This window comes from Brassica napus, chromosome A9, assembly GCF_020379485.1.
Source record: "Brassica napus cultivar Da-Ae chromosome A9, Da-Ae, whole genome shotgun sequence".
In the NCBI taxonomy this organism is placed as follows: domain Eukaryota; kingdom Viridiplantae; phylum Streptophyta; class Magnoliopsida; order Brassicales; family Brassicaceae; genus Brassica; species Brassica napus.
Genome location: NC_063442.1, coordinates 19,846,069 through 19,873,239, shown reverse-complemented (window position 1 = coordinate 19,873,239; position 27,171 = coordinate 19,846,069). Strand labels below are relative to the sequence as shown.

Here is a 27,171-nt window from a genome sequence, read left to right as displayed (position 1 = left end):
ATATAGGTGTACTAGTTAACTGATCAAAAAGTAAAATAAAATTATTTATTATAAATTATAAAATTATTGTGTTTAAAAATATATTAAATAATTATTTAATTTAAAATATATATTGCCATTTATATAAAATAAATATTTTATAAAAAAGAAGTAGAAACGAATTTCCTCGGGTGCGCGGATCAAGCTTCAGTTGTATCCTTGATTGTTAATCATTATAAAAACAACATGATTCTTCAATATCAGTCACTCATCTAGTCATCTTTACAAGATTTTTCACACGAGAGAAAAAAAGAGTTGTACAAAATGGAAGAAAATAACAAAAACCTTGTAGACGAAGAAGCTAAAGCTTCTGTAGAGATATGGAGATATCTCTTTGGGTTTGCAGATATCGCAGCTGCGAAGTGTGCAATTGATCTTAAAGTACCAGAAGCCCTTGAAAACAATCCTTCGTCACAGCCGATGACCCTAACTGAACTCTCTTCCGCCACCTCCGCCTCTCCTTCACATCTCCACCGTATAATGAGGTTTCTTGTGCACCAGGGAGTCTTCAAAGAAGTGCCCACAAAAGATGGTCTTGCCACAGGCTACACTAACACGCCACTCTCTCGCCGTATGATGATCACTAAAAGTGACGGCAAGTCGCTGGCTCCTTTGCTTCTCCTCGAAACAAGTCCAGAGATGCTCGCTCCATGGTTGAAACTGAGCTTAGTTGTGTCTTCGCCGGTCAACGCTTCGGTTCCGCCTTTCGATGCAGTGCACGGTAAGGAGTTGTGGTCGTTCGCAAAGGACAATCCTCGCCACAACGAACTATTCAATGAGGCCATGGCTTGTGATGCAAGGCGTTGAGAATAAAAGGAGACAGAGAGAATTTTAATAAAACTTTCTTTTTGTATTCACTTTCTCAAAACGTTTCTTTACAAGATAATCGAGTATATATACAACCTCAAGATAAACCCTAGTTCCCTTAACTTTGGACCACTCAACACGTGTCTTCGTCACACACACTCTACACCTTGCAAGGCATCGTAACGGCTAGACAAAGCTATTCCACAGTTTACTCCAGCTGGTGCATTTGTCTTCTTGTTCTGTACTTGTACGAACTCTTCATTACTCTGTTTCAGAGTTTGTCTTTGGGCCAGCATACTTCCTTCAGTTAATGGACCAGTCGCTGATATACCAAGGCCCATCATGGCTTGTTTACTGTCATCCCCCCGCAAACTGATGATGGGTGGAGCACCAACACTCAGTTTGGCTCTGAGACTCTGAAAGGAATGGCGTGGGAGAGATTTAGTGAAGATATCTGCAAGTTGCAGTGCAGAAGGAATGTGCTGAACCTCCAAGACACCAAGAGCCACCCGCTCCCTAACATAATGGTAATCCGTTTCAATATGTTTGGACCGACCGTGAAGAACCGGGTTTGCTGTAAGATAAACTGCAGAGAGGTTATCACAGTGAAGAACAGCCGGCTTTGGTTGTTTGATCTTCATATCACGCATCACAAACGAAATCCATGTTAACTCAGATGCCGTGCTTGCAAGAGCTCGATATTCAGCCTCAGTGGACGACCGCGAGACAGTCGGTTGGCGCTTTGCCGACCAGGAGACAATGTTAGAACCAATCATGACACAAAAACCACCAGTCGACCGTCTTGTCTCCCTACACCCTGCCCAGTCACTATCACTATACGCGACAACATCCAAACCAGAGTTCTTACGGAAGTAAATCCCCATGGATGAAGTACCACGAAGGTAGCGAAGAACCCGCTTCAACAAATGAAAGTCAGCTTCAGTGGGAGAATGCATTCTCTGACAAATGAAATTCACAGCAAACTGAATGTCGGGCCGAGTGATAGTGAGATACTGTAACTTCCCAGCAAGACTCCGAAAGTAGCTAGGCTCAGGGAACAGCCGAGTATCTTCATAAACTTGATCGAGTCGCAAAGGGAGAGGTGTATGAACAGGATTACACGCAGACATATTGGCATGGTGAAGAATCTCTTCAGTGTACTTGGATTGAGAGAGGAAAAGACCAGAATCTGTAATCTGAGCCTGAACGCCCAAGAAGTAGTGCAGATTACCCAAATCTTTCATGGAGAATCGGCTACTGAGCTCAGTGATAAGGGACTTGAACAAGGATGGATTTGAGCCAGTGAGAAGTATATCATCCACATAAAGGAGGAGAACTAATGTGTCGCCATTGTGATGATAAACAAAGAGAGAGGGATCAGCTTTACTGCAGACAAAGCCATACTCAAGAAGGAAGTTACTAAATTTATCAAACCAAGCCCGTGGAGCTTGTTTTAAACCGTACAGAGCCTTCTTGAGAGAGCACACATGATGAGGTTTAGTGCAATCTTCAAAGCCGGGTGGTTGTAGCATATAGACTGCTTCTTGAAGATCTCCATGAAGGAAAGCATTTTTAACATCAAGCTGAGTGATGTTCCAGTTCTTTGAAGCAGCTACAGCAAGAACTATCCGAATGGTAGAAGTCCTAACCACTGGACTGTATGTCTCTGTGAAATCTACTCCTTCTTCTTGATCAAACCCCTTAGCAACTAACCGCGCTTTAAGTTTATTGACTGTCCCATCTGCGTTAAGCTTCACTGTAAAAACCCATCTGCAACCAAGAACATTCATAGTTTCTGTAGCTTCCGTTAAAACCCAAGTGTGGTTCTGATAAATCGAGTCTAGTTCATCCAACATTGCTTGACGCCATCCAGGGTGCGCCAAAGCTTCAGATATAGTCTGTGGTAAGGAGGGAATCGTCTTGCTTGCGACCAGAGCGTAACGTGGGTTAGGTTTGCTAATACCAGCTCGTGATCTCGTCATCATAGGATGACTAGGCGCTGCTACGTCTGGTGAGGCACGAGGAGGTGATTGAGCAACCTCAGGAAGACTTGTGGTGGATACGTCGCCTTCAGACAGCTCGAAGTCTTCCTGCCCATGATCAGAACGAGATGGGGTTGCAATAGGCGTATCTTGACCCGTGGTGATAGGAGTATCCTGTTGAGGATACTCTGTAACTTGAGGACACTCTGTAACTTGAGAAGGTACTGTAGGCAGATAGACCGGAGGAGCTTCAAATGCAGTACCATCTTGCCAAGCTTTAAGCAAACCAGAGTTGTGTTTCACAAGCAGATGTTTATACTGTCCAGTGAATGGGAAGGTCTGCTCATCGAAGATAACGTGGCGAGAGATGTAAACTCGACCTGTTGGTGGATGCAAACACCTGTAACCTTTGTACTGAGGATGATAACCGAGGAAGACACACTGTAAGGATCGGGGCTCGAACTTGTGTTGAGCATAGGGACGCAAGCACGGATAGCACGCAGAGCCAAAGATTCTGAGAAATGAGTAGTCTGGTGCTTTACTAGAGAGAACCTCTGAAGGGCTTTTGTTGTTCAGAACAGAAGAAGGGATCATGTTGCTGATGAAGTTAGCAGAGTAGAAGGCCTCAACCCAATATTTAAGAGGAGTGTGACTTTGAAATAACATAGAAAGACCCAATTCAGTAAGATGTCTATGTTTTCTCTCAGCAATACCATTTTGTTGAGGAGTTGAAGGACATGAAACAAGATGAACAATCCCTTGATCTCTGAGATGATTGCGAAACCTTGTGCTCATAAACTCACCACCCCCATCGCTCTGAAAGACTTTCAGTTTCTTGTTAAACTGATTTTCGATTTGTTTTTGAAAGACAATGAACACATCACAAAAATCAGACTTGGCTTTAAGAGGTATTATCCATGAGTAGCGACTAAAGTTGTCAACAAAGACTGCATAATACTTGAACCCTTGAACTGATACAACCGGAGAAGGACCCCACAGATCACAATGTATCCGATCTATGGGTTCCTTGACACTAGACTCTGAAATAAAAAAAGGAAGCTGACTGCTCTTTCCCATCTGGCAAGGTCCACAAACGGGAGAAATGCTGCTCTTATTGACTATGATTGCCTTGCTTTGCTTGAGGAGCTGAAGAATCTGGAAGTTCGCGTGCCCAAGTCGCTGATGCCACACCATATCACTAGCTGCACACTGACGATTGGAGAAGTAAGCCGCAAACTCCTTCTTCTCCAGCACATACAAGCCTCTATTTCGAGTTCCCTTTGTCACCACCTTCTGAGCATCGAGGTCGATGACATAGACAGCATTAGAGTCAAAGAACACCCCACAGGGGTAATCATCACACAGTTTGGATACAGATAATAGTGATTTTTGCATTGAAGGACAGACAAGAACATCGTTTAGAGGAAGGCTACCTGTCTCAGTGGTGAGCGTTGTGGAACCAACGTGGGTAATCGGAAGGAAATTGCCATCTGCCACCATAACATGCTCAGAACCATTGTATGGAGTAGTGTTCTGCATCTGAGTTGTATTAGGAACCATGTGAGCAGTGGCACCTGAGTCAGCTATCCATTCCCTGCCACTAGGATCAGAGACTGGAAAAGCGGACAGAGCATGAGGAACATCGTCACTCTGATAAGAGTTATCAAAGCGGTTCCAGCAACGAAGAGCGGAGTGGCCGGTGCGGCCACAGATCTGACACACAGGGCGAGAGTTGTTGTTGTTATTGCCACCACCAGAGTTGCTGACTTGTTGAGTGAAACCTCTTCCACGAGTTGAGAAGCCACCACGACCAGAATAGCCACCGCGACCACGAGAATAATTATTGCTTCGTCCTCTGTTCGAGTTGTTGTAGTACCCTCGGTGAGTCTGGAAAGCCATGTTGGGAGTAACATCTGATGTTGCTTCATACGACTGAAGACGAGCGTCAAAACCAGAGACATCAGAAATCACATCGTTCAAAGTCGGAGGAGGGATTCGAGTCATGGAGCTCTGAACGACAGTGATGATTGGATCATATTCTCTTCCAAGGCCATTGATAAATGAGAAGATCTTCATGGATTCCTCTATAGGCTTCCCAATGGAGCTCAACTTGTCACAAATGGCTCGAAACTCACGACAGTAGGTAGTAAAGTCTTTACCTTTCTTAGTCATCAACTGGAGAGACCGTCTGAGCTCAAACTCACGAGCAATAGAACTCTTGTTGTAGTTGTCAGCTAACGATAACCAGACATCACGAGATGTAGATAGACCATGTACTGTACCAAGGACTTCCTCAGTAAGTGTTCCAAAGATCCAAGAAATGACGAGTTGATCCGTACAAGTCCAAGCTTCAAAGCGAGGATTTGGGGCTTGAACGTTGACGTTGTCGACCACGGTTGTGACTAGCTCCGGCGGAGGTGGAATCTGACCAGTAGCAAAGCCCAACAGCTTCTGACTGCGAAGAAGAGACTCCATTTGAGTCTTCCATAGGAGATAGTTGCTGTCACTCAGTTTAATGGTAACAGAACTTGTAATGTGAACACTTGTGGGAAAAGGGTATGGATCTTGCTCAGCCATGACAGCACCTGTTAGGGTTAAATGAGCTCTGATACCATGAGAATAAAAGGAGACAGAGAGAATTTTAATAAAACTTTCTTTTTGTATTCACTTTCTCAAAACGTTTCTTTACAAGATAATCGAGTATATATACAACCTCAAGATAAACCCTAGTTCCCTTAACTTTGGACCACTCAACACGTGTCTTCGTCACACACACTCTACACCTTGCAAGGCATCGTAACGGCTAGACAAAGCTATTCCACAGTTTACTCCAGCTGGTGCATTTGTCTTCTTGTTCTGTACTTGTACGAACTCTTCATTACTCTGTTTCAGAGTTTGTCTTTGGGCCAGCATACTTCCTTCAGTTAATGGACCAGTCGCTGATATACCAAGGCCCATCATGGCTTGTTTACTGTCAGGCGTGTGGTGCCACGTATAGCCGGAGCTTGTCACGGCTTATTTGACGGCGTGGCTACGGTGGTGGACGTTGGAGGCGGTACCGGAGAGACGATGGGGATTTTGGTTAAGGAGTTTCCTTGGGTCAAAGGAATTAACTTTGATCTTCCTCATGTTGTTGAAGTTGCGCAAGCCATGGAAAGTGTTGAGAATGTAGGAGGAGATATGTTTGATTCCATTCCTGCATGCGACGCTGTTTTTATCAAGGTTAGATTCATTTCCATATGTTTTTAATTAATTATTAGTATTCACTAAAATAATTATAGTGATTTCTATAAACTTACATTTAGTGTTTTAAATCAAACATTTACAGAAAAAAAAGAAAAATGTTTATTTTCTTGACCAAAAACTGAAATGAATAAATGTTAAAATAAATATTTATTTTGTTGTTTTATAAAATAAGCATTAAAATTCCCTGAAATACCATAAGTTGGATACTACTTTTCAAAAATACACTGAAACAAAAAATAGTCTAACATTTATAAATGATTTAGGAAAGCTATTTTAATCTTTTTAATAACAAACTTCAGGTATTTATGAAAATTGTTATCATTTGAATGTAAATTTGAAAATTGGCATCAAAATTGTGGTAAAATTAGAATTCTCCCATTTATTTTTTTTTAAAAAAAAATCTTCACTGAAAATTAAAATAAGATAAGATAAGATAAAGAATGAAGAAAGTTTCTCAAGTAAAACAGTTTGAAATATTTACCAGAAACTCTCCTGACACTTAAAAATTTATAATAAACTATTTTCAAAAAAATAAAAAAGTTAACTAAATAACTAAAATTTATTTAGATATTGATAGTATTTAGTTTATATATGCATTTGAGAAACTTTGTTAGTGGATGTGTTCTTAGGATATCTATATTCTAATTTTCTCAAGTTAAATTTCTGAAAGTGTAAATGTAAATTATATTAAATTTTTTTATATTATATTCTACTTAACAAGCCTATAACAATAATGTTCTTAAATTCTAAGAGCAAATACAATGATGGAATCCATACAAGATTTTAACAATAAAATAATATATATATATATATATATATATATATTAGGTATATATGTTTAATTTTTAAATTTATCAAAAATATTAATCCAAAATATTTGTTCCAATAATATTTAAAGATTATTTAATGGATTTTATCATTTCAAACCATGTTTTTATCGTTTTTCTATTTTTTTTTTTAAGATTAGTAAATTAGTTACTCACGTAAAAACTACCACTGCAAACTTGAGCTGAGACTTATTATCCAAGATCAGGATCTATCCGAGATCTGTTTCAGATACACTCCAAAAATAGGATATCTGGATGTCCGGATCCAGATTCAGATAGTAAAATCTCGGATCTGTTGAAGTCGTATCCGGATTCGAATATTTTGATTTAAGTCAGAATAGTGTTCTTAAAACATATTAAATTATTAATTTTATTATTAAATACATTTGATTTATATGTTAATATTTGTACATAAATTATTTTTTATAATTTATATTTTAACTTTTATAATATTCTATACATATATATACACATTTATAAATATTGTATAAATGTTTAATTTATGTATTATTTTGATTTTTTTCTTTTTCCTTTTTAGTGATATTTGAAATTTTAGGTATTTGTGAAGCTCGAGGTAAAATGAGGTAAAACATAATTACCCTAAATAAAGCCGGAACTTTGTTGATTTTTGTATTTGACAAAATAGTTTAGATGTCAAACTCAAACGACCGAAAGAACAAAAAACACATGTATCATGTTTTTCATATATGATATATGATCTGACACCAATATAATAAGGGTTCGATTGGTAATGGCTGTAGCTTTAAATATTTTGCTGTAGAAAAAAATCTGTAGACTTTTTGCTGTGGCTTTAGATTTTATTGCTGTAGAATTTTATTGAAGCACTAAAAAATTGCTTTGGATATTTGGCTCTGCAGAGCACTTGTACAGCTGTAGGATATTTTAAGAGCTGTGGTTTCAAAAAAAAATTTAAAGCTTGATTGCTCTGAATTTAGTGCTGTGGAAATAAATAGGGCTGTGGACAGCACCTACAGCAACTACCAATCACCCCCTAAATAAATTGATAGTAACGACTCCCACCGACTAAAACCTTTTCTAGAAAGACTCCGAATGGGCAAAAGACGCATCATTTTTATGTTTATCTTAAAACGAAATTGACGAACTTCACAACTTTTTCGCCAATTAATTTTATTTAGCTTTGTAACTAAACCATATATTATTTTTTAACTATATTATGTAAACCATATATCATGCGATGATCTTTCAAGAACTTTTTTTTTGTCAGCATCGTATAGTATCAACAACTCCAAATTTGGAAACAATAAACCAATTTTTTCTTTTTTGAGAAACCATTGTTTAGGTTTCTAACTTCAAGGAATACCATAAATAGGGCTGCGCATTTTATCCTTAAATTTGATTCGATCCGTTATTTTCTTCGATTGAATCCGAAAAAATCAGGATATCCGTAAGGTTTCAGACCAAAACAAATAATAAAATCGACATATGTTAAAAACGAAGCAAATCACAAATATTAAAATTTTAAGAACCGGATATCCGCTCCGTTCCAACAGATATAAAAAATACATATATATATTGATTAAATGTAGAGTTCTAAACATATGAGTTTATATAATTGTTATCTTAACATATGATTTAATAAATTATATTCACATTATTAGTTATAAAAGTATTAAAATAAACGCTGAAGCAATTTTTATGATATTTATAACCTTTTCTTAAGTTTTTCTTTCTTATAACTAATTTAAAATTAAAAAAAAAACATATAGTTTCAGTGCTTCTTTTATTTTTTTTTATTTTTATATCATGTAAAAATATTTGAAAGAACAAATTTATCTGATTTTTTTTTAGATTATTTGTATTAATTAAAACAAAATAATAAATTCGTAAGTATTTGTACATATCCACAAATATCTAAAAATTTTCTAGATATCCGGTTTTCCGGATATCCATATTTTCCAGAGCAATCAAATAAAAAAAATTGATATCCGTTTACGTACGAAGCAAATCACAAATACCTCTAAAAATCCGGATATCTAATCTGTGTCCAGCACTATCGTGAACTTATATTTTAAACATTATATACCATTCATCACCCTCTTAAGAACCCAAATATGTGGAATTTTTGAATTTTAAATTTCGTAGTCGAGGTGTAAAGCGAAACATCTAATATCAGTTTAGAGAAATTTCCACAATATCGGTATTAATTTACTTAGAAATATGTTCGTAAGCAAAAGAAAACATCAATCACATTTGAGAATAAGATTACAAAATGGATAATTATAATAATTATTATTATTGGTAATACTATGTATATCTTGCTATAGCGGAGAAGAATGCATATCTAATCATCAACTCCATTCGTTTCGGTTTAGTTGTCGTTGTAGATTAAAATTTTTGTTTCAAAATAATTGTCATTTTAGAATTTTAATGCAAAATTTATTGATAATTTCACCAGTTTATTTTTCTATTGATTGAAATATGTTAAGTGTATTGATAATTATGTTTTGTTTTGGAAATATGCACAATCAAATGTCTTAGTAATTTGTGTGTATAAAGCTAAAACGACAACTAAAATTAAATGGATGGAGTATTAATTATTATAAACCCGGATATTACCCAACTTGACGGAGAAATATATACTATCATAATAATCATGATAAATGGATATTTATATAACTAAAAAATTATGATAAATATTGACAGTGGGTGTTACACGATTGGGGAGACGAAGAATGCATAAAAATATTGAAGAACTGTAAAGAAGTGCTCCCACCAAAGATTGGAAAAGTGTTAATAGTGGAATCCATAGTCGGAGAAAAGAAAAACACAATGATAATGAAAGATAAAGATGATAAATTAGAATATGTGAGATTGGCGCTTGATATGGTGATGATGGTGCACACAAGTACAGGCAAAGAAAGGACTTTGAAAGAATGGGACTTTGTTATTAAAGAAGCTGGCTTTGCTCGATATGAGGTTAGGGATATCGATGATGTTCAGAGTGTTATCATTGCGTATCGCTCGTAGAAGATGGAAATAAAAGGGTCAAGTGCAAGATGGGGAAAAGCTCAATAAAAAAAATATTTGCACGTAGCATGTGACAAATAAATCTATACCTAAGTGTGATAGTGTTGTGTGAACGTTCTTTGTAAGAATTTTTCATGGTTTATTTTACCAGTCATGTTGTATTGTGTTTTTCATATTTTCACATGTTTTATGTAATGTCCGTCCCCCAAATCCTACTTTTGTGCCCTAACTTGAACAACAAGAAACACCTGCATACACTGAAAAGGAAAAGGGGTGAATAACACACAGTCATTCAGTGTGGATATGTCAGCTCACATGACTCATAACACTACTAAACAACCTGCATGCGAAAATACTAGTCCTAGAACATGCATCACCCAACAAACTAAACAATCAACATACATATCACATTCACATTATTCATATCAATACACAACTTTAACATTCCTCATCTCATAACCATTTCCAATATTAATAATAACATGACACTTGAGCTGGCCGTCACCTCGAAAGGTCGTACGCCACCTTGGGCTTGTCAGACGGTTTATGGACAGAATCGCCATGTCCTCGTCCTCAGTCCGACTTCACACAATTTAATATATACTTAACCACATCACAACTCATCAATATCATGCCACATCATTATCATTAATTATCATATCATAATCAACATCATCACCATAAATAATTAATAAACATCAATCATCATCAAACAAAAAACAATCTTCTAGACCTAGCATTTACGAATACAACTTGCCTAATAGTACTAGGAATCCAGAGATCGCACCCTCACCTTTGCCTTAAGGTTGAAAGTAGATTCTGAAAATAATGGTCAAAGCAGTTGAAATACTATTCTGTGGATCTGAACTGCGATTGCATTCAAAAAAAAAATTGGGGTTTCTGGTTTTGACAGAACATTATGATTCTTGTCCAGGAAGAAACACGAATAATTATTTGATCTTGCCACTAAACTGGAAACCGCCAATTGATATGGATTCCGTGCAACACGATCTTTCCAGAGACACCTTACTTGCGTTCTAACTCTCTCTGTATCACCAGGAAACCGTCTCAAAAAACCCCTATGTGAATCTGGAAGAACAGGTTTCAGACTTGCGATTCCTGAATCCAGAAAACAGTGATTTTCCCTCAACATGAACATAGAATAATTTCTGGAGTTTATTCCGTAACTGAGTGTTCTTGATGGCTATAGAAATCTGGGAACGTAAGGTTTCTAGCACTAACAATCTCATCACCTAAATCCTTCTTTATCGACGGGAAATCTCCTCTCAATATGGCTCTCTGAACTGGAAAAACAATCCGGACAGATTTTAGAAACATGCTGATTTTCTCTCAACATGTAGATCAAATAACTAATGTAAATTACCTTGTAATGGAGCGGTCTTAGTGGCTATAGAAATCTAGGAACGCCAGCAGATCATCAAGGACGTCACCTAAATGCATCAACCGGAAATCGCTTCACCATATGGCTCTGCAAAACAGAAAAACCAGGTCTGAACAGAATTCATAAATATAATTAATGTTTTCTCTCAACTTGAAGATTGTGTCTTCCTTGCAACGAGATCTATCAATCCAACTTAAATTCTTTGACTATATCCTTTATATTTGGTCGGAATCATCTCTCAAAAACACTAACTTGGCACTGATTTTTCTTGGGAACACAAGATGGTTGACCGCTGCGTTTTCATTGATTTTGGCAGAGCTTCACCGATAAATTCGTATCTCCATCTCCTCTAGGTCATGTCTACCTTATATAGGTGAAGGAGTTTAGGGTTCAGATCATCTAAAATTACTAAAATCCCTTTCTTTAAGGTTTTGCCTTAAAACGTGGGTTTTATTTTAAGATTTGCTGGGTTTGGGCTGCGACATTTTATGTCTCGGTGATTGTTTGTTCGCATATTAAATGGTATTACATGATAATCCACGCCCTGCGCGGGATGAGTTTTTTTTAAAATGTATTGTAATTTATTATTATAAATAATATACTTTTTTTTATCGACAACCCTTTGACATTTGATTAGAGATAAGCATTTGGGTACCATTGGTTTGAGTTTATTCGGGTTTCATGTTTTTGAGGTTACATATTTTAGCCCTATTCTTGTATTTATAAATTTCGTTTTGGGTTCGATTCAGATTCTTGCGAATTCGGTTCAGATTCGGATAATCCGTTTAAAATTAATATTTATATAAACTTTAAATTTCTCAAAGTCTAAAGATAAAATAATATATAACATACAAATTTTAATAATGTATGAAAAATACTTAAACTTAACATAAAAATTTGTTTAGCTTAAATATTTGGATAGAAAATCAATAGATATTTTAAGTGTTTTTGGTGTTTTTAATATCGTTTAGCTATTTTACACATGTATTTTTAAGTATTTGTATATATTTCCAAGTATTTTGAACTAAAAACATCTAAAATATTTTGGATATTTTTAAAATTAAATATAAAAATAATTAATATATTTAAATATATAAATATAATTCATGTATTCAAATACCTGAAAATTTTGGTTTCGGTTCTCTAGATACCAAAATGAATCTGTTTGAATATCTAACCAATTTTGGTTCAGGTTCAGTAATACTTTTTTGGATCAGATTTTATTTAGTTTTTCGGATTCGAAATTTAACAAAGTTTTAACGAAAGAGATGGTGGTTCATATTGATTATGGGTATGTAACAATTTTAAAACTAAAACACATTCTACTATATACGTGACTCATTTAGTTAATCATTAAAAATTGTTCTAGGTCTATTTAAGAAAAATAATGGTATGAAAGAACCAACCCACAAAAGAGATGGTTTTTAAAAATTGTTAGATTGACCAGCTTACAAAATCTATACTATTAAAGCAGGATCCTATTGTCCTTTTTACCTTAACCTGTCTTTTTCTTTACTAACATTGCATGTTTCATTAAGGGCAATCAAATAATATTAATAACACATATATATTGGGTCATTTTTTTTTGGATTCAGCCCACATCAGATCTCTCTTGGGTCATTTGGGCCGATTAAGAAATTATATCTAATTCTCACATTTTTTTTCTTTGGGCTATTGAGTCCAAGTTCAAATAATTTTTTTTTCAACTATTCTTAATTATTATTATTTTTTATTTTCTTAATATAATTTTAGCATTCATAAAAAATGAATTTTTTAATTGAAAAGTATACATCTTTATTAAAAGTATATAATTGTTTTATTAAAATATTAACCACATAATAAAATTAATTTATCAGAGTTATACCAACTTAATTCATTAAAAAAAATAAAGTTTAATTTTTTAAACATAAATAGTCAATTAAAATAAAATATGATAAATAAAGATAAAAAGTTTAAGTCTTTTATAAAATAAAACACAAATATATGAAAATATGATATTTACTAAATATTTGTCAATTGGAAAAAAAAAATAAACATGCGCTTTGAAAGCGCGGATCAAAATCTAGTAACCATGGAGTTTGGTTTAAAGGAACGTAATTGCAAAGAATAATGAATTTATAAGATCTAATGTGACTAGCTCAACCAACTTCTCGACCAAGTAATATATGCTAATTAATAAAGATTTACGCAGTTATTATAAGTCATAAATAAAATGTAATAAATTCAAATTTATGCAATCTCTTTCGACCAGCAAAGATTTTTAATACATTAAAAATCGTAAAACATGCAAGGAAAGATTTATACGGTTAGCATTTACATATTGAAATAATGTTCTATATATTATATTTTTTAGTCGTCCATTAAATGTTCTGCCCTTGCTATCCTACCGAAATCGATCGATTTAAAAAAGAGAGAGAAGGGGGGGGGGGGGGGAGGCGAGGAGCTCTGATACCACTCAAATTATCCTAAGAAGTGTTACTCTCATCAAAAGAGATTTAGATGTAGTACTTAGGAATCGAATCCACAAGGAGCTAAGGAACAATTAAATCTAGTGTTTATTAATTCTAAAGGTTGTAAATGTTTTTAAATGGAATAGCAATAGTAACAAGCGAGTAAATATAAATGTAACTTAGTTGGAAATAATATTAGATTCAGGGCCACTATTCAGGTGTTGGAGATTATAATACCTATAGATGCCTAACTGTTGCATGCATATGCATGATATATTAGAACTCATTCGCTTAACTCAGTGATCAGCTGTCGCATGTACCACTGGTTAACAGACTAGATTTTGTGTCTCACCGGTTAGTATGCAGACACAAGAGAGTGTCGATCGATAGTCTATTAAGACGTCGACCGATACACCTTTGCCAACATCGATCGATTGTCAGTTGAGGACATCGATCGACGGGTTCTAGCCAGGCCTATGCGCGAGTATGAAATGCTCTACTAAGATTCTAAATTGGCGGTTAGCCTCTCTAGCAATCCTAATATGATAGATAGATGCCAGGATGGGATAACAAGGGTGCTTGAATATGCAATCCTATGATCAAGTTCTAGTTAGCTAGGCTAAAACAAGCAATGAATACAAATCTATCATGAATATCACAACAAGGCAGATCTATAGTTTGGGGCTAATCCCACAAACCTATCTGAACCCTGGATCTAACAGTTGAACTACTCAGACATAGCAAAGCAATTCATATCAATAGATAAATAGAAACTCATAGAATAGATGAAAAGAAATAGAAACAAGGAGTTCCAATCACACGTGATCTTCTCTCCCAAATGAAACTTGTAACAAAACTAGGTCTAGAAAAAGCTCTATTCTTCTGCCGTCAAAAACACTAGGCAGTATATATTCTACTAGGTTAAAAACTCGTCAGGGCATTTTGGTAATTTGTCTTGGCCTTGGTTTTTAAGTCTGCTGAATCCAAAATGTCGCGTCTGGTGTCTCGACATCGATCGATGGTACTTGGGGACATCGATCAATATTAATCTTCATATGTCGAGGCATTTCCTGATATCGATCGTCAGCACTGATGCGCATCGATCGATTATTCTTCCTCTCGTCGACCTCTAAGTGGTCAGCTCGGGTGAAATGTCCTTTAAGCTCCAAAATGCTCCAAAGTCATAGCTTTACTCCGAAATGCACCTGAACCTGAAAACATACATAGAAGAGTAGAAAACATATATATATATATATATATAGTAAAACACTTATATACCATGGATAAAAATGGATCAAATCCAAGGTATATCAACTCCCCCAGACTTACCCTTTTGCTTGTCCTCAAGCAAAACATACAGACAGTCTCTCTGAAAGAGGTTTGAAAATATTTAGGGATTTAAGATTTTAAAACATAGAAATCTTTCCTCAACAATTTTGCAACCACATTTAAAAATTCCTAATCACAAAAGCACACTATGCAATATCCTAGCTTAGCAACCATTTCTAACATAACACAACTCACCAATTCACGTCTGACATCCCCTCTACTGATTTCATTTCTTAGCATAAATATAAAGTGAATGCTTTACCTTGGGAGTATCGATCACATGATGCAAGGATTTCAGACAGGTATCTGGAGCTGCAGGTAAAAGTTAGTTCCTAATTTCTCTCTCTCTAAATTTCTCTCTTGAGTCAAAGTCTGCTTCCATTGCAGGATCAGTGACCAAAATTGGACAGGCTTCCATGAATCAAAACTTAATGGTGGTTGCCACCAAGTTCTGTTCACTTCTTTTTGACCTATATCCAAGAGTTTTTTGCGAAAGCGAGCTTTGAAGATTGCCGCCTCCAAGTCCCATTTCGAACTCTTTATTTGAGTCTTTATGAATCAAGCCTTAATGGTTTTAGCCACCAAATCCTGTTCAGACTCATCCTAATTAAACAATAGATCTTATTTATTTATATATATATATATTTTTTTTTGGGATACCCACTAACTAATCTAGGGTCGAAATTTAGAGAGAGAAAATGTGATAAATAATCTAAACCAGGCGTTACCTTCCAGACCTGTTTGAAGAATCCGATCCCATGTATACCAAGCCCAAAGACAAGCGGTTATGTTAGGTTTAGTGTTGGAAATCAGCTTTAGTTACTTCATATGGTTCAAGGTAAGTGTGTAGTTGATAGGTTGATCCGCTTTAGCATTTTTAGTGATACTAGATTCTTTCTCCGCGCTACGCGCGGATAATATATTTAAATTTGTTACATTTATCTTTTTTTATTTGTATGTGAATTTTTGTATGTTTTATATATAACTAATTTTTAAATTTGTTTTTATTATATTTTTAGTTTGAAGTAGGCATTTCTATTATATGTAACATAATTAACTAATAAAATATGAAGAATCAAGTCTGAGATTTTAGAGTTATGTAAAAAAAATATAATTATGTATAGAACATAAATTATCTTAGTTCAAAAGATCGGAATCTCATCTCGAATAAATACACGAAAAGAAAAAGTACTCTAATAACCTACTTAAAATATAAAACCCACTTAGAAAAATACACAGTTAAATCTGGCTATGAAGTGGAACGAGTATATCCGGATAGAGAAATAATGCCACCCCAGTTTGGCCCTTCGATAACACCTTTGAATGCGTTTTGTTGGAAGTTACGCTGCCCACCCAAGTTGAAACATTTTTTATGGCAACTATTGACGGGATGTATAGCGGTTAAGAAAAATTTGAGGTCAAGAGGAATGCAAGGAGATACTGTTTGTGACCGATGTGGTGCTCCCGAGGAATCAGCTAATCATGTGTTTTTTGAATGTCCACCGACAGTTCAGGTCTGGGCACTTTCACAGATCCCGATGAATCCAAATATTTTTCCCACTCAATCTTTGTTTACCAATATGGATCATTTATTTTGGAGAGTTTCTCCTAAAATGAAGGATCATTCATTTGCTTGGATTCTCTGGTATATATGGAAAGGTAGAAACAACAAAGTTTTTAGCAATTTGGATATGGACCCGAGAGATACTCTCAAACTGGCAGAAACGGAATCGTTACTTTGGGTGGAAGCACAAAATTCTCAGACTCAAGACATGGAACGCACCCAAATTAAAGTATCTTCGATAATAACGAGTATACCAGGTAGATGGTGTTTTACAGACGGATCTTGGAAAAATGAGGATAATTTTTCAGGACAAGGATGGTATAGTACCCTGGAAGGCTACGATGGACTAATGGGAGCAAGGAACACGAGAGCGAGTCAGTCGCCACTACACTCAGAGATAGAGGCCCTTATATGGGCAATGGAATGTATGAGGAATCTTAGACAATCATGGGTTACTTTTGCAACGGATAGTGCTCAATTGGTGAAGATGGTGTCGGAACCAGAAGAGTGGCCAGCCTTTGCAAGCTATTTGGAAGACATAAAAGTTTTAAAGAGGAGTTTCAACAGCTCAGAGATCATTCATATACCACGGACACAGAACTCAAAGGCGGACAGTCTCGCACGCAGTGCAAGAAAGCAACCGTCGTTTGTCGTCCATATGGATGCAGAGCTACCGGAATGGTTCGCAGAGTCTATATGAATCTGTTTTGTTTGCTGACAAAAAAAAAAAAAAAAAAAAAAATATAAAACCCACTTTTCAAAAAAAGCGTACTTAATAATATTTTTTTACGTGTAATAGTTGAAAACTGACAATTGAATATCGATCTAGAATATTATTTTAATATATCTAATGGTAAAATATTAATTTTAATTAACAAATTTTGAATTTTGTAATATTACATGAATTAGAAGTCTTTAAAATCTAAAATCTATTTTATTAACATAATATATTTTTTATTAATTTATTATTTTGACGTTTCAAAATATTGCTTTAGTTTTATTTCTATATTAATTTTTAATAATTTAGTTTCCTTTTAAAAAATTTTAAAATTATTAAAAATATAATATATTTAAAATTATTTATTTAAATAGATCCAAATATGATGTCTTATTTTTATGTGTGTTTGCGTTGAGCATATTAATTTGTAGTTTGTATATTAAATAACACCTTGTTGCGTACCGTCCTATGGTTTTAATAAATGTGTTGTCATTTCTTTTTTATTACTACTAACATAAATTTTTAGTGATCAGTGATAATTTATTTTTAACGTTCAGAATTATATTTGATAGTATATTTTCTAACTCTTCATGCTTACACTTTTTTCGAATCATTTTAATTAGATAATAGGATTAAAGATGTAAATAAAACTGTGTATGTTCTAAATTTAGACTTTTTAGTGTAACTGAGCACTATAAATTATGGAAATTATATTATGATTTTATTTCACTAAATCTTTCTTTATGTGTATATTTTTTGTTTTATTTTGTGTTTTTACAATTTTATTGCATTATTCTTTAATTGGAGAGAATTGGTACTTCCAATTTTTGTTTCATATACCTTAAAAGTCTTCGGTTGATTTTTGTTTGTTTTCTTTCTCCAATTACAATGTACAGTGCGACAATTTCTTTTTTTTTTTTGGATCAAACTACTAATAGAAAAGTTTAAACTCCAAGAATGGAGTGAATATTTGTGCTAGAGAAGACTGATTTAGCCACTAATATAGTGAAATATTATAATATTAAAAGGTATGGAAACTCTTCTCAGTTGTCTTATGCTGGACATAATTAAGTTGTTGTCAATTGATTATATATTTATGATAACTGGAAATACATTTTTATTTCTCCCTTACATTATCTTTAATTGGTTTACGGTTCGACCATTTCTAATATACTGAGAATAACATAATATTAGATGTAGATTATCTCCTTCCAATTAGGAATGCACAGAATTAGAGAAATTCAAAGTGAGACCACTTTAAATCCTCAACGTCGATCATTTACGTCGATCATGCCTTAGACCATCTCCAATGTATTCCTCTATTTTTTTTCTCTAAAATAGAGGAATTTCATAATAGAGATGGATTTGTCTGCGATATATTTTTCTATTTTCTCTCATAAAAAAGAATATTCTCGATATATTCTTTTATAAGTTTACAAATAATAGTTTTTATTTGTGAAAGTTGAAAACCAGCCCAATTTATTTTAATATTTTATAAAATTATGATATTATTTACACTAAATATTTCTTTACAAACTATTATGTCAATAAAAAATATAATTATATCTATATAAATAATATATTTCACTGAAAGATATTTTTGGTTATAATTGTTTAAGTAAAAAGTCAAAGGATCATTTTGTAAAAACAAATAGATGAGATGACATGACAAAAGTATAGTTTTTCATTGGTCGATTATTTTTGCATACGTGGACACTCTATCGGAGGTTTATATCCTCCAGTTTTAATTAAAATCTGTAATATTTAAAATAGTAAGAATCCGAAAAGCTGAAATCTCAACGTCGATCATTTACGTCGGCCATGCCTTAGACCATCTTCAATGTATTCCTCTATTTTTTTTCTCTAAAATTGAAGAATTTCATAATAGATTTGGATTTATCTCTCGTGTATTTTTCTATTTTCTCTCGTGAAAAGAATATTGCTGATATATTCTTTTTCTAAGTTTACAAATAATATTTTTTATTTGTGAAAGTTGAAATTTTAGTATTTTAGTATTTTATAAAATTATGATATTATTTACACTAAATATTTCTTTACAAAACTATTATGTAAATAAAAATATAATTATAAATATATAAATAATATATTTTCACAAAAAATATATTTTTGGTTATAATTATTTAAGTAAAAAGTTAAAAGATCATTTTGTAAAAACAAATAGAGGAGGTGACATGGCAAAAATATAGTTTCTCATTGGCCGATTATTTTCGCCTACGTGGACATTCTATCCAAGGCTTATATCTTCCTTTTATTACTTGTTTGATATTTAATTCTTAATTTTTAATATATTATGTATTATGTTTTTCAATGTTATGTTTTTTGCATAATTCAACCCCTGTTATACTATGATTAGTTACTTCTTCACCTTTACTTCTCTGTTATCAATAATACACCCCCAAACCACTGTAAGTATGTGAGATCTTTTTGACAATCGACAAATTTTAGTCATTTTCTAACAGAAACAAAATTATTTGAACATGTCCAAAAGTAAATTAACGATGTTGACAACTGGAATTATCGGGGTTTTAGTTATGATTTTTGGGGAAAAAAAAAGAGAGAAAGAAGTGGGAAATTCGCATGATAAAAGAAAGTATATAACAAATGCAATACATGTTGCCACTTCTCATGATATCAGAAAATGAATTCATGCACGTGGACCCTGTTATTACAGTTTTCATTATTATTTTCTTTTTTTTTTGTAAAAACCATTATTATTTTCTTGTAGTAAACCGTATTATTATTAGAGGATGTGCACATGATCGATACATTCTATTGTCCTTTGCTGCCAAAAAAAAAAATTGATAATGCAAGAGAAGTGGCGATGATATAAAGTTGAGTATGTTAATGTATGAGGTGTGTTGTTGTGTGTCCTAATGACCAATACAGATGGTGTTGACTTGTGGTTGGAGTCACTTTCTCGATTTTCTAAGATCATTGCTGACTCAGCTGCTGCTCACTCACTTTCTTTTTGTCCTCTAGCTCAGCGGCGCGTGGACAAAACAACCGGCCGCCTATCTCCAGTTCGTAGACGGACCTTTATTTAGGGGAAAGTATTCTTATATGCCCCAATTGGAAAAAAAATTATTCTCACTACCCCACTATTTTTCTCATTACCCCACTATTTTTCTCTTTCTCTTATTACCCTTTCTTTTTATATTAGTTTTTATTTATTCAGCGGACCCCAAATCCCTCTCTCTTACTCGCAGACCCCACTTCCCTCTCTCTTCCTCACCCATTTTGTTTCATTATTTTAATGTTATACGGACTCCACGTCTCTCTTGTCCATCTCAGTTTGTTTCATTATTTTAATCTCAGGTGGAGACCCTTTTCTCATAAAGCTGATACATTAACCAAAATCATAGGATTTCCACTCTCAGATGCTTTCTCTCCTCTTAACACGTGTCTATCCTTTTTTTATTCTCCAACAATATTCGACATTTTTTTTTGAGCTCCATTTGGTGATTTCAAAAGTGATTATTAAAGTAATTTGGTACGCTTTTTCATAAATTTTTTTTGTAGGAATGTAATATCTACGTTGTATGTATTGAGGGTAACAAATCGTGGAGTTTTAAAGAAATATTAGATCTTGACCCGTGCGTCCGCACGAGTATTTACTTTTAATTTTTGTAAACGTTCGAAAATTAAATACATATACTATTGTACTAATTAAATTAGAAGAAGCTAATTAATTAAATATATCTGAGTTAGTTTTATTATTCTGAACATTAAAACGATTTTGATTAATTTAATTTTCAATAAACCAATAAATTAATCTGATAATTTAATATATTTCATAGTTTTTCTTTTATGGATTGAAACATTGACTTTTTGATTTTTAAGTAAATGAAAGATTGCATATCTTTTAAATTTATTAGGTACCTAAATATTAGGCAATTTCGTAGCCATGTTTATGAAAATTGTTATCTATAAAGTTAGTGGCATTGGATGGTAATTGTTGAGGAAAACTTAGGGTTAAGATTTATTTGTACTTCAGCTTTAATAGATTAGATGTAAATAAAATTTAAAGAAGATTATGTATATTTCTTTGTATTTAACATCGTTCTGAAGAAAAAAAAAGACATTAAAATGGTGTTAGACGATAATTTGGATTTTGTAACACGTTCTTGGTCGTTTAAAAACACGTAAATTAATGAAAAAATAAAGTTTTAGGTATATTGGTATAAAACAAATATGAAAGGATGTTTACAGACTATTTTGTATATTTCTGCTTATTTTGCACTATTTTGAAGCAAAATAATACATTACAATGTTGGTAGATAATATTGTGGATTGTATAACACCCTTGTGTTCGGTTAAAAAGGTTAAAAAGGTTAAATCGATGAAAATGAAAATTTCGAGGAATTACTAGAATTACTAGTACTACTAAAGTGAAACGTGTATTACTAGTATTACTGGATCGACTATGTATTAAAAGTTCTTGAACAATTTAGATTCTTTAAATAGTTAACTAATAATATTTTTTTGTTCTTAATGGAAATATGTAGTTTCTCATATTACAATCATATGTTTTGACTACGAGGAAACTTACATCAAAGATGAGGCTGAGATAAGATGAATTTTGAGAAAAGATAAAATTCACACTTTAGCGATGAAGACATATGTGGAAGAGGTTACATATTATGGATGGGTTGAGAGTATATGCAGAGATATTAAGGTAGATGGGATGATGAATATTAGTTACTTTCCAATAGTATTGTATTCGAACAAGCATCGAGAGGAAAAAAGATGGATGGTAATGAACTACTAGGTACTACTGTGAACTACCTTAAAATACCTTGAATTACTATGTATTATGCATGTTTCTAAGAACCTTAATTTTTGTCTTATTATTTATTTTAGAAGATATATCTCATATATTGCGTAATTATATGTCTATATATGTGTTTATTTGTCAAATTGACATAAAATACTCTTAATTTCTCAAGTTGATAGAAAACTTCTCATTTCTATAGAAAACATCCTTATACTTCCATACTAACGTCTTGAAGGGAAGGTCATACTAAGATGAATAACATAAAATACATATTTTTGAAAAACATTTCCTGCCAATATGTTATATACAATCTATAACTGTCTAAATTGATTGGTATTACTAATAAATTTGATTTTTTGATGCGGTATTACTAAAAATTATTGTAATTTGTAAAAGTATTACTATGAAGAAAGAAATATTACTACCGCCTTGAGTATTACTAAGTGTAAATATTCAAATATGTTTTTTCTGGTTGAAAATTTTAAACTTGTTTTAGACAATTTTTTTCTTGTTAAAATTTTTAACACGGTTTAGATAAATTTTTTTGTCCTCCTAATAAATATCTATCGAACTTAGTAGTTCAAATTTTTGGTTTTACCACGAAGAGTTAATATTTTTTTCTATAAATATTCACTTTATGGGTATGACTATATGATAGATTTAGAATAAATTAAAAGAAAATTTTATTTCAGCCAATTTACGTGGAATATAGTTTGGGGCAATTGTCAATAATAACACATTTTGAGTTTTTGTCTCAAAAATAGCACTAAAAGGAGAAAGTCACAAAAATGACATTCATTAAAAGGCAAAATATCCCTAATATCCTTGGTTTAAATTAAATAAACAAACAAAAATAAATAAAAGCAAATAAAATAAAAATTTAAAAAATTAAAAAATGAAAAAAAAAATTTTTTTATAGTTTCAGATTATATGTTTTCAGATTCGAATTTTTTTATAATTTTCTTTTTGAATTTTTTTTTTAAAATTTTTTTATTTTTTTTTCAAATTTTCTTTTTATAATTAAAAAACACTTTTTGAAACTGTTTTTTTTTTAATTTTTTAATATTTATTTTTTATTTTATAAAATTTTAAACCCTAATTACAAAACTCCATCCCGCTTAACTCTAAACTCTATCCAAAAGATATAAGTGTATATTTATCTCTTTAATCAAACCTATTTTTGTGACTTTGAGTGTTAGTTTAGAAACAAAAACTTGGTTTGGTACTATCCTTGTCTTTTTCTCTATAGTTTCATCTCATTTAACCATAAATCTTACCTCAACTATGAATGAGAAGATAAAGTTTCCTCCAATTTTTTTTATTTATCCCTCTTATTTCCACCATATTTTTTCATCATTTACTCTTGTTGATAACCAATCACACTCTATATGACATTCAGTCACATTCAAAATATCCAAATTAGTTTTGCAACAAACATAACAAATTTTCCTACGCAATATTCGTAAACTACACTTTTAAATTCTTAATTAACACATAATCAGTATATTCCAAGCCTTTGAACCTTATGTTCTATCCTTATTTCTCTTCCTCTGCATCCTCAGATACTTTGTCAACTTCTTTATCAGCTTTGTTCCTATTCCATTGCGAATAATGCGAAGATATTTTGTTGATCCTTTCCAAATTAGTAAATCAAATCTAACAAACATGAGAAACACAAGCTCAAACCATAAAGCGAAGACATTTAGTTACCCAGCCAATATGAAATCTTCGTTGCAAGTGACCCATATGATCGCATCTCGGATTCAGTTACTGTCATTTTACAAGAATGACGCCACATTTATGAACATAAACGATATCTAAACCAGTGGCAAAGATTTGACCAAAAAAAAACAGTGGCAAAGATAATCCAACAGCTTAGCAAAAAGATTTAAACCATATCTCACAAACACTATCTTAAACAAACTCGATCCAAGTATGGTAAAAATGTCCTTTGTGTGAAAAGGAAATTACTTTTTTGAAACAATGTCCTACAAAAGAAGAAAAATATTTTAAATTGAGATCACATTCTGAGCAAATGCAGCTGAAGTGAAAACAACCAAATATCAAACATACCACATAGCCTCCAAATCGCCTTCTCTACCATTTCACCACTACAGTCCCCTACTTTGCCCCAAAAGTCTACCAACGGATTCACCCCTCTGGTGGTGAATCAACTCTCCTTGTTTTGCTGAAGCGTGCACAACTTCTAGAGCGTTGTAAGCGGCGGAATCGCGTCATAGCTTCCGGCTGAGCTTTTGTTCTCCTCGATTGTTGTATGACTGCTCAGAACCACCATCGCCTTCTCCGCTGCGAGATCCACCAATGGCTTCACTGCTTCGGTGGTGACCTCTCTCTTCTTATTTTTATTAAGCGTTAAGCGTTTGTAACTTGTAAGCGACGGAATCGAGTCGCAGGCTCCGATTGAGTTTTAATTTTCAACGAGTGCCAGACTCAGCAACGTACATGCGTCATTCTGATTTAAAATCTGTGTCCCTGTTTTTAGAATGAGGGTTCATCAGAGACAGAGAATGTGTTGTGCGAGAAATTGAAAAAGACAGAAAAAGAATGAAGAAGGAGGCTCGTGAAGAAGAAGCTGGAAAGATTAGGGATTTTGATTTCTTTTTCTTATTTACTTATTATTATTAAATTGATGGGATCCGTATTGGGTATGGGTTTGGGTGGATGATCCGATTTGAGTTTGTAATTTCTTAGATTCATTAAGGGGTTTTATGTCTTTTCCAATGTTTTCGATTTAAATATAATAAAAAAGATAATGTTTGTTATTAGTGGGACAATATAGAATAAACAAGGGAGATAGTAGGGCAATATAGATTAAAGTCCTTATAGGACAATGAGTAATTAGTAATGGGCCAATAACAGTATAAACGAAGCCCATTACAAAAAGTAGTCGGAGAACAAACATCGTCGCCGGTCAAAGCGTTGTCGTTTCGAAATAGAGATCTTCGTTTTCTGCAACAGGAGGAGGGAAGCTCCGTCGCTCTTAGATCTTCACTCTGAAATTTTATAATCAACTGGTTTCAATGTCTTTAATTCACCTCTTCTTCTTCGTGGGTTTGGTGAACCTTGAAGCTGCTGCCGCGACTTCGTTTTCTCTAGGATCGCGCTCGATTCTCCGAGACATCGGTAGTAACGTCATCGTGGATCAGAAAGATAACACCGTCGAGCCGAACGCGATAAACTTTGTTTCAGTTTTCGAAGACACCTCATCTTGATCAACATTTGGGCTAAATAAAACAATGAAGCCCAACATTACAAAGTCCGGCTGACGTGGCAAAAATAAACATTTCTATTGGTTGATTTAATTGTCCGACGTGGACAGCCTCTCTACTCCTTATATATCTCTTTTAATATAGTATAGATCTGCAATCAGTAAATCTAAAATGGTGGTAAAGATTGGTTAGATATTCATGTTTAAATCAATATAGGATTATAGTCCCTATTTTCAATAGCTAAGCATAATTTATTTGAAATTCCTTTTTACATAAGAATAAAATAAATTATATCAGTAAATCTCCCCCCAGACTTAAATTACACTGTCCCAGTGTAACTCAGCAAGAGTTATGATGAATAGTTTATAATGTAAGAAATGTAACAAGTAGGGAAGATACATCTGACCGGATTAGATATCGATCGATGTGTAAGTGTTACATCGATCGTCGTGTGGTTGCCTATGTCGAACGATGTCGACGTCTCGTCGTCGGTCGATATTCAGGTCCTCCTACTTGGGTCTCCTAAATTTGAAAGAAATAAAACGAAAGAAATTAAATGCTAGCTAATAAAACCAAAGTAAAATAGCTAATAGTGGGTTGCCTCCCACTCAGCACTTGGTTATAGTCATTTAGCTTGACTGTGGTAGTGATTGGCTATTGTGTGGAGAAGCAGCTGCTTGTTGGAAAGCAAGCATCCACGTCATCTCTGCGCATTCTGGACCAAGATGCAATGAAACTTCTTGTGGCTTCATCATTTCTTGTCCATTTGTCATCCATCTTCTCAAGTACTTTGGAGATGTTCTGTAGCCTTTCTTGAATGTTGTCAATGCTGAACTGGTGCCAGCCTATGTTGTCATAGGCGTATGCTGAAAGTTCTGTCAGTTCCTTTTGCATTGACTCTACCGTCTTGTGTATCAGCTGCTTGCCGATTGGTGTAGACTCGGCATTGATCGATGCGATTATGTGTTCGTTGGTCGATCTAGGCGAGTTGCCATCGATCGATTTCGCTAGCGTCCTGTCGATCGATGCTGATATCTTATGTTTAGCTGTGAGTTGCCACTGAATGGCTTTGACTTCTTTCTGTAGCCATTCTGCGTGGTTGTCTAGTCCACTGATTTTGTTGTCGAATGGAAAGTAGATGTCATCGCAGCGTTTGTCAAGTCGTTCCTCCATGGTGTCTAGAGCAGTGTAGATCTTGGATGTGATCTTGTCAACCTCTGCTGCTGTGTAAGGAAGTAACTCCACAGGTTTCTTGCCATCGATCCAAGGCCCTCGTAGCATGTCGATCGATGCTGATTTTGCCTGCAAAAAACTTTGATTAGTAATGTTCTCAATATCCTTTTGGGCATCAAGTAATTGACTAGACATTTTGTTTAAATCTATCATGACTGGTGATATAAAACGGTCATGCATATCCTCGTAAGTCCTCAGCCTCTCATTCATGGCTGAGACTTTGGCGTCGAGCGATGTGAAGGTACACATGTCGATCGATGTGGCTGGATGTTGGTCCTTCTTGCGAATGGTGTCCAGATCTTGCTGTAGTAGCTCGATTTTAGTGCTTAGCCAGTCTACGTTGTTGTTGAGAGGGCAGTAAACGTCGTTTATCCTTGTGTCGATGTATGCGACTTCCCATTCATCCCTGTGTTGTGTTGAACATTGCGGTTCTGCAGGGATCTGAGCTGTAGGAAGACTGACGTCGATCAATGTTTCACGTGGTGCGTCGATCGATGCTGAGGTCGTAGCTTCCCTCTCAAGTTGCTGACGTAAACTCTC

At 34.0% G+C, this 27,171-nt stretch overlaps 2 protein-coding genes and 1 long non-coding RNA gene across 3 annotated transcripts; 2 read left to right on the top strand and 1 right to left on the bottom strand.

Moving 5' to 3' along the window:
• Positions 1-303: 303 nt before the first annotated feature.
• LOC111212571 (acetylserotonin O-methyltransferase-like) lies at positions 304-846 on the top strand. Its single transcript, XM_022714129.1, has one exon. It carries the CDS (start codon positions 304-306, stop codon positions 844-846), a length of 543 nt encoding a protein of 180 aa, XP_022569850.1.
• A 5,051-nt stretch (positions 847-5,897) lies between these two features.
• On the top strand, positions 5,898-9,910 carry LOC125578125 (acetylserotonin O-methyltransferase-like). Its single transcript, XM_048740421.1, has 2 exons — positions 5,898-6,050; positions 9,587-9,910. The coding sequence occupies exons 1-2, from the start codon at positions 5,898-5,900 to the stop codon at positions 9,908-9,910; spliced, it is 477 nt and encodes a 158-aa protein (XP_048596378.1).
• Positions 9,911-23,538: 13,628 nt separating this feature from the next.
• Positions 23,539-25,989, bottom strand: LOC106428138. Its single transcript, XR_001285588.3, has 2 exons — positions 24,242-25,989; positions 23,539-24,156 (listed from the first exon to the last, which is right to left on the bottom strand). It is a non-coding gene; the product is annotated as an uncharacterized LOC106428138 (long non-coding RNA).
• Between the last annotated feature and the right edge of the window lie 1,182 nt (positions 25,990-27,171).